General features: G+C 48.2%; 1 protein-coding gene across 1 annotated transcript; it reads left to right on the forward strand.

Annotated features, from left to right (window-relative positions):
• Positions 1-617: 617 nt before the first annotated feature.
• LOC144481070 (uncharacterized) lies at positions 618-8,114 on the forward strand. The gene is made up of 3 exons (XM_078200724.1): positions 618-1,523; positions 6,957-7,033; positions 7,913-8,114. Exons 1-3 carry the CDS (start codon positions 618-620, stop codon positions 8,112-8,114), a joined length of 1,185 nt encoding a protein of 394 aa, XP_078056850.1.
• Positions 8,115-8,821: the final 707 nt, after the last annotated feature.

Here is an 8,821-nt window from a genome sequence, read left to right on the forward strand (position 1 = left end):
TAAAAATGTTCAGCAGGGCTCTTGGCTACGTCAGCATCTCTGCTCACAATCGCTCCGAATTGCAGTGTTCTCATAGTACACAAGATCTTTCCACTAAATTTATCTTCTTGCAACAGATACAATGCAAAGCTGGCAAATATTGTTAAAGTTTATTTATTAGTGTCACAAGTAGACTTACATTAACGCTGCAATGAAGTTACTGTGAAAATCCCCTAGTCACTCACACTCCGGCCCTTGTTCGGGTTCACTGAGGGAGAATTTAGCATGGCCAATGCACCTAACCAGCACGTCTTTCGGACTGTGGGAGGAAACCGGAGCACCCGGAGGAAACCCACGCAGACATGGGGAGAACGTGCAGATTCCGCACAGTGACCCAAGCCGGGAATCGGACCTGGATCCCTGGCGCTGTGAGGCAGCTGTGCTAACCACTGTGCCGCCCTACTGTTGGGATCAGGTTGGAATGTACTCAACATGGGATACATAATGAGGAATTTGTGTTTTTCAGCATTCATGCAGCAGGCTAGAATCGTGTACACCCTGGTCCATTCGTCTCATGGTGGAAAGGCCTGTTTGAGCTTTCTGGCAGCAGTCTGTCACCACCTGCAATCTGCTACACCATGACTCCAAAAGAGCCCAGCACCACGCAGGGCAGCACCACGCAGGGCAGCACCACGCAGGGCAGCCCCACGCAGGGCAGCACCATGCAGGGCAACACCCTGCAGGGCAGCCCCACGCAGGGCAGCACCATGCAGGGCAACACCCTGCAGGGCAGCACCACGCAGGGCAACACCACACAGGGCAGCCCCACGCAGGGCAGCACCACGCAGGGCAGCACCATGCAGGGCAACACCACGCAGGGCAACACCATGCAGGGCAACACCACGCAGGGCAACACCACGCAGGGCAGCACCACGCAGGGCAGCACCACGCAGGGCAGCACCATGCAGGGCAACACCACACAGGGCAACACCATGCAGGGCAACACCACGCAGGGCAACACCACGCAGGGCAGCACCACGCAGGGCAGCACCATGCAGGGCAACACCACGCAGGGCAGCACCACGCAGGGCAACACCACACAGGGCAACACCATGCAGGGCAACACCACGCAGGGCAACACCACGCAGGGCAGCACCACGCAGGGCAGCCCCACGCAGGGCAGCACCACGCAGGGCAACACCACGCAGGGCAACACCACACAGGGCAGCACCACGCAGGGCAGCACCACGCAGGGCAGCACCACACAGGGCAGCACCACGCAGGGCAGCACCATGCAGGGCAACACCACGCAGGGCAGCCCCACGCAGGGCAGCCCCACGCAGGGCAGCCCCACGCAGGGCAGCCCCACGCAGGGCAGCCCCACGCAGGGCAGCACCACGCAGGGCAGCCCCACGCAGGGCAGCCCCACGCAGGGCAGCCCCACGCAGGGCAGCACCACGCAGGGCAACACCATGCAGGGCAACACCACGCAGGGCAACGCCACACAGGGCAGCATCACTGGCACCTCATCCACATCTCAGACAGTCATTTCCTCTAGACACTGCTCCCAGTGGCTGCAGCCTGCACTATCTACAAGATACACTGCAGCACGGTGTCAAAGTGTCTTTGGTAGCGCCTATCAAAATCATTGCCCTTCCTAAACTAGAAGGGCAAAGGCAGCAGGCCCCTGGGAACAGACTCAATTACCAAGTTCCCTGCAAGTCTCGCAATATTGCAACTTGTAAATACAGTCACCATTGCTCCATTGTCACTGAGTCAAAACTCTGGAAGTCTTGATTTGGGAATCAATCTGCTATCAAATTAATGATTGAGATTTGGGGTGAAGTACTGAGCAGTGTTGGAAATGCTGGTTGAGAATCGTTGTGCTATACTATGCTGCCACAACCTGCTGCAATTACTAGGTACCTTAGGAAGACTACATGGACAACATGAAGGTTGAACATATGGACAGGAGAAGGCTTATTACACCATTCAGTTAGATCAGGCTTGTCGAAGGGCCAGCCTGCGGGGTGATGTGGCCTGTGAGGGGTCTTTTAGTGGCTTGTCACCTCCTCCAGGTGCAGAGTTCAATTTCAAAGGTTCCCGGAAAGAATTTTTAATCAGGCTCAATGTCTGCTCAGCCAATCTTAGGCTTGTTTCCTCAATGCAGGGTGAAACCAGGCTGTGATTGGACAAGCAGGACATTATCAGTTGCTGGGTAAAATTTGAATGTCTTTCTGGCTGGGGACCACATGGAAAGATAAATTCAGTGGAATCAGTTGTTTAAAGGTGGTGGGAGCCAGTGCATGAGGGTGATGACCCCGGCCTTAGAAAGCGACTGGGGCCCCAAGCTCAGAAAGTGGGCCAGCCCAGAACCTCGACCTCAGCAGTGTGGGTCTTATGCCCTATCTCAATTTTCTCACTCTTTCACCACCCGCACTCTGGCATGTACATACATCTCCATTCACACTCACCCACCCACTGACCCTCTCGCACCCCGTGGATTTTTATTACTTATTTTTTTGAACTTGACAAGTCATTGCTTTGGCATTGCTCAACAATGTATCTTTCCTTAAAACCTCAACTTCTGTTTCTGAAATTCAGTTTATTGTCCTGCCACACCTTATCCTGAAATTTGCTCATCGGCCCCTTGAGTGGGCAAGTTTACAAATGTGGCCCCTTAAGCAAAAAGTTTGGACAAGTCTGTGTTAAATCATGGGTGGTCCATATTCTATTCCATTTAGAAACATAGAAACATAGAAAAACTACAGCACAAACAGGCCCTTCGGCCCCACAAGTTGTGCCGAAAATATCCCTACCTTCTAGGCCTACCTATAACCCTCCATCCTATTAAGTCCCATGTACTCATCCAGGAGTCTCTTAAAAGACCCTATTGAGTTTGCCTCCACCACCACTGACGGCAGCCGATTCCACTCGCCCACCACCCTCTGTGTGAAAAACTTCCCCCTAACGTTTCCCCTGTACCTACACCCCAGCACCTTAAACCTGTGTCCTCTCGTAGCAGACATTTCCACCCTGGGAAAAAGCCTCTGAGAGTCCACCCGATCTGTGCCTCTCAACATCTTATACAGCTCTATTAGGTCTCCACTCATCCTACGTCTCTCCAAGTAGAAAAGACCGAGCTCCCTCAGCCTATCCTCATAAGGCATGCTACTCAATCCAGGCAACATCCTTGTAAATCTCCTCTGCACCCTTTCAATCATTATCACATCCTTCCTGTAATGAGGCGACCAGAACTGAGCACAGTACTCCAAGTGGGGTCTGACGAGGGTCTTATATAGCTGCATCATTATCCCCGGACTCCTAAACTGAATCCCTTGATTGATAAAGGCTATCACACCATACGCCTTCTTAACCACCTCTTTCACCTGCGGGGCCGATTTCAGAGTCCTATGGACCCGGACCCCAAGGTCCTTCTGATCCTCTACAGTACTAAGAGTCTTTCCCTTTATATTGTACTTCTTCATCCCATTTGACCTGCCAAAATGGACCACTATGCATTTATCTGGGTTGAAGTCCATCTGCCACTTCTCTGCCCAGTCTTACATCCTATCTATGTCCCTCTGTAACTTCTGACATCCCTCCAGACTATCCACAACCCCACCAACCTTCGTGTCGTCGGCAAACTTACCAACCCATCCCTCCACTTCCTCATCCAGGTCATTTATGAAAATGACAAACAGCAAGGGTCCCAGAACAGATCCCTGGGGCACACCACTGGTGACCGACCTCCATTTAGAAAAAGACCCATCTATACACACTCTCTGCCTCCTTTGGGCAAGCCATTTCTGGATCCACAGGAGGGCAGCACCTTGGATCCCATGCCCTCTCACTTTTTCGAGAAGCCATGCATGGGGGACCTTATCGAACGCCTTACTGAAGTCCATGTAAACCACATCTACCACTTTCCCTTCATCAATGTGTTCAGTCACATTTTCGAAGAACTCCACCAGGCTCGTAAGGCACGATCTGCCTTTGACAAAGCCGTGCTGAGTATTCTTGAGCATACTAAACCTCTCTAAATGCTCATAAATCCTGTCCCTCAGGATCTTCTCCATCAGCTTACCAACCACTGAGGTTAGACTCACCGGTCGGTAATTTCCTGGGCTATCCCTATTCCCCTTCTTGAAAATAGGAATCACATCTGCAATCCTTCAATCCTCCGGCACCTCCCCCGTCTCCATCGACGACGCAAAGATCATCGCCAGAGGCTCTGCAATCTCTTCCCTCGCCTCCCACAGTAACCTGGGGTACATCCCATCCGGACCCGGCGACTTATCTATCTTGATGCCATTCAAAGATTCCAGCACAACCTCTTTCTTAACGTCCACATACTCAATCTTTTCAGTCCACCGCAAGCCCGCAGTCCATCCACCCAGGTCCTTCTCCTCTGTGAAAACCGAGGCAAAATACTCATTAAGCACCTCTGCCATTTCTACTGGTTCCGTACAGACTTTCCCGCTTTCACCTTTTATAGGCCCTATTCCTTCACGTCTCATCCTTTTACTTTTCACATATTTATAGAACACCTTAGGGTTCTCCTTAATTTACTCACCTTTGCTTTTAATCCTCTGACCCAACACCTGGCAACTCAGTCTTGAGAGTTCCAAGCATCTACAGAATTGGGTGGGGGAGTGTCAGATTTCCACTATCCTTCGTATGTAAAAGTGCTTCTTGATCTCTCTCCTCCCTGGCCTCGCTCCCATTTCAGTGTGACGCACTGTTTTGGATTCTCTCACCCAAGAGGAAACAAATTCTCTGCGTCTATGTTTGTAGTTTTCTGATAGAGGAAGGCAATCTTCAAATGAAACACGAAGTCCAACTTCTGTCAAAATTCCGCTTTTCGATTAACTTGAACCAAATCTCTTCCGCCTTGACTCAAGTTTTAAGGAACATTGAAGTCTCCATGTTACCAGCCGCAACAACCGACTTTATTCAGTTACATTATTTGGTCCTTCTCACGCTACTGTTTGTGGGATTTTACTGTGCACTTTGCCACATTTCCCACATTACAGCAGAGATTACACTTCAAAAGTGCTTCGTTGATTGTAAAGCATTTTGTGATGCCAAAAGATGCTGTACAAATTCAAGCTCTTCCTTTTTTTATTCTTTTTATCTGAAAAATTGATGTTCACCAACATCAAACATGTTGGGGGTGAAATTGGCCTTTATCGGTCATGTGAGATGGGCTGACGGTGAATCAGTCCCCTGTTTTACAGCACAATGGAAAGGAACATATATGTTGCGGAACACCGTCTGCACTGTATGAGTCTATGATACTCTCTGTGTTTCCCTGGAGCGCAGGAGGTTTAGGGATGATCTTATAAAATAATGAGGGGCATACATAAGGTAGATAGTTAACATCTTTTCCCAAAGGTAGGGGAATCTAAAGCTAGAGGACATAGGTTTAAGGTGAGAGGGCAGTGGTACAAAAGGTCCAGAGGGGCAATTTTTTCACTCAGAGGGTGGTGAGTGTCTCGAACGAGCTGTCAGAGGTAGTAGTAGAGGCGGGTACAATTTAAGAAGTATTTAGACAGTTACGTCGGTAAGATGGGTATAGAGGGATATGGGCCAAATGCGGGCAATTGGGACTAGCTTAGTGGTTAAAAACTGGGCGGCATGGACAAGTTGGGCCGAAGGGCCTGTTTCCATGTTGTAAACCCCTATGACTCTATGACTAATAGGGGACTGCCGACCACTACAAGCATGCTTTGTAGTATTGGCGATGTTAAAATTCACCAACCTGAACAGCATGTGACCAGTTTGGCAGTTTCCTAGCTTAATATACTGTTGCTACAGTGGTGTAATTAGCAAAAGGTGCTGGAGGTGAGGGATGAGAGGAATTTATCTTAATCAGGGAGTTATTATGATCAGGAATGCGCTGCTTGAAGAGTTGGTGGAAGCGATTCAATAATAACTTTGAAAAGGAAAATGGATAAACACTGGAGAGAGATCAAATCGCAGGACAATGAGAAAAGAGCGGAGCAGTGAGACAAGGTCAATAACACCTTCAGAGAGTCAGCATAGTCACTGTGACCCTAATGACCTCCTTTTATGTTGTAAGATTTGATGGTGTCCCTTTTTTCATTCCCCACATTCACTGAAGTATAGCACAAGTTGTCTTTAGCTCCAGTATCGAAGTCCACGAAGGATTACACCAACTTTCTGTTCCTTTCTAAACCAGCAGCGTCAGACGTGGGGGCTTGGGTGGTTACTTCAAAGCTCTCTCCTTCCTCTGAAATCAATCTTAACATCAATAAACTACGATTGTAAGAAATGTTGATATAACCATGTATTAGATGTCCTGGACCTATAATCTTCTTGAATAAGCCACCTACACATAATGCAGAGCCTGGCGCTTGCCAGTCTGGCTGTAATATAATCATTACAATAATCTTGTGTGATGAATTGCTGAGGTCTTATTGAGTACAGTGCTGAAGGGGTACTGGATTGCCAAGTTTCGGATGGGGTGTTAAACCGAAACCCTGTCTGCCCCATTAGGCAGACATAAAAGATCCTGTGGCATTATTGGATTACGAGCAGGGAGGTATATCTCCCTCCCCCCTGTAGCCCTACACATATCCCTGTCATTATTTATCTCCAATCAATAACAGCAAAACAGACATTCTGGTCAATTATTTCACTGCTTGCTGTGTGCAAATTGGCTGCTGTTATTCCTAAATGACTACAGCAACTTTAAAAAAATTTCGTTAATCATATTCATGGAAAACATTAATGCCATCACACACATCTGAAGTGTTTGCCAAAGATTTGAATTATCTGCCCTAAGAAAGTTGGTAATTATTTGCTATCGTCCAAGATTGACACAAGTGCAAGTGCCAACAAACTACCTTTGCAAATTCCAAAACACATGTGTCTAGAGTCACGGAAGGCCATGTCGAAACTTACTGCTGTGGAACTTTCAGCATACAACGGTTCACCAATTCCATGTGCAGGATCCATGTCCTGGATTGCAAGTACAATCAATCCTCCTGGATGTCACGGATGTTCTACGCCATGGGAAGGCCCGATTGTAGGTCTAACGATATGTCATGACCCACACTACATGGAATCAGTTAGACATCACTGCCGGAATTTTACCGGCACGTCCACCCCAGAATCAGGGCGGACGAGGCACGCAGAACGGCATTCTCCATTAGCCTTGAGTGGGATCTTATGAGCCTTGGGTGGGCGAGGCGGTAAAACGTTGGTACACAAGGCAGATCCACCTCAGAAACTACTCCTGTCACCTCAGTCCATGACCTCACATCTAAATATCCAGAATGTTTCAACAAAATTGGCAGCTAATCATAGGATAGAATCATAGAATTCCTAGAGTACAGAAGGAGGCCATTCAGCCCATCAAATCTGCACCGACCACAATCCCACCCAAGCCCTATCCCTGTAACTCCATATATTTTACATATGCTTATCCCCCTGACATATGCTTATCCCACTGACACTAAGGACCAATTTAGCATAGCCAATCCACCTAACCTGCACATCTTTGGACTGTGAGAAGAAACCGGACCATCTGAAGGAAACCCACGCAGAAACTTGTAGAACATGCAGACTCCACACAGACAGTCACCAGAGGCCAGAATTGAACGCAAGTCCCTGGCCCATCAATGGCATATTCAACAGAGCATGCAGGGCATGAGTTCAGTCATCTAAGGCTGGAATCAAACCTGGGTCCCTGGCGCTGTGAGGCAGCAGTGCTAACCACTGTGCCGCCGCCCTGCCCATAACATGCACATCAGAAGAATTAAATCCAAAATTTTGCAGGCGCAAACTTCTCGAAGCTTGAAGCCAGCTCTGGTTACTGGTCGGTAGGTCTCGCGGAGAAGTCCCACAAATTTACAACATTTCATACCCAATTCAGATTATATTGTTTTCAGTGACTTCCTTTCAGACTATCTGTTAGCCAGAGCCTCTTCCGAGCTCACATGGATTGCATTACATGTACTGTACCAGGATACATCTGTATCACAGATGACACGGCCATTATGAAAAGAACAAAGCAAGAACATGATCATAATTTGCACTTATTGGAGCAAGCAGCACGAAATGAAGGATTTGTGTTTGACAGTCTGAAATGTGACATCAACATGTAGCAGATCAATTTCTTCAGTTCTTTTCATTCCGATGCTGGCATATGATCTGATCCAAGTAAAATAGAGGATATCAAAGCCATGCCAGCTCCTCAAGCTAAGGACGATCTTTGAATATGTTAAATTCTTTACTACTGAGGAGTATCCTCAAGAACTCACTCCACAGACAGGCACCAAGGAACGCAGGCATTTATTGCAGTCTTATTCGCTCCACACTCCAAACAACAATTGCCCTCTCAGGGCAGTTCCCAGGCAGATCACCCCACACCCAGGGTCACCTGACCCATTCCCCTAAAGAGGCTATGCCCCAACATGCATAACATAATATGTCAAGGTTTCTTTAATTTCTTGTCTCCACACATTCCTAATTTCACTCAGAAATTGTCATGGTGGAGTTTAAAGTTTATTTATTAGTGTCACAACTAGGCTTACATTAACACTGCAATGAATTTACTGTGAAAATCCCCTGGTCACCACACTCCAGTGCTTGTTCGGGAGAATTTATCATGGCCAATGTACCTAACCAGCATGCCTTTCAGACAGTGGGAGGAAACCAGAGCACCCAGAGGAAACCCACGCAGCCATGGGGAGAACATGCAGACTCCGCACAGACAGTGACCCAAGCCGGGAATCAAACCCGGGTCCCTAGCACTGAGGCAGCAGTGTGAACCACTGTGCCGCCGTGTCACCCACAGAAGGGAATTGTTGAG

The sequence above is a fragment of the Mustelus asterias genome, chromosome 2, assembly GCF_964213995.1.
Source record: "Mustelus asterias chromosome 2, sMusAst1.hap1.1, whole genome shotgun sequence".
Taxonomy (NCBI): Eukaryota; Metazoa; Chordata; class Chondrichthyes; order Carcharhiniformes; family Triakidae; genus Mustelus; species Mustelus asterias.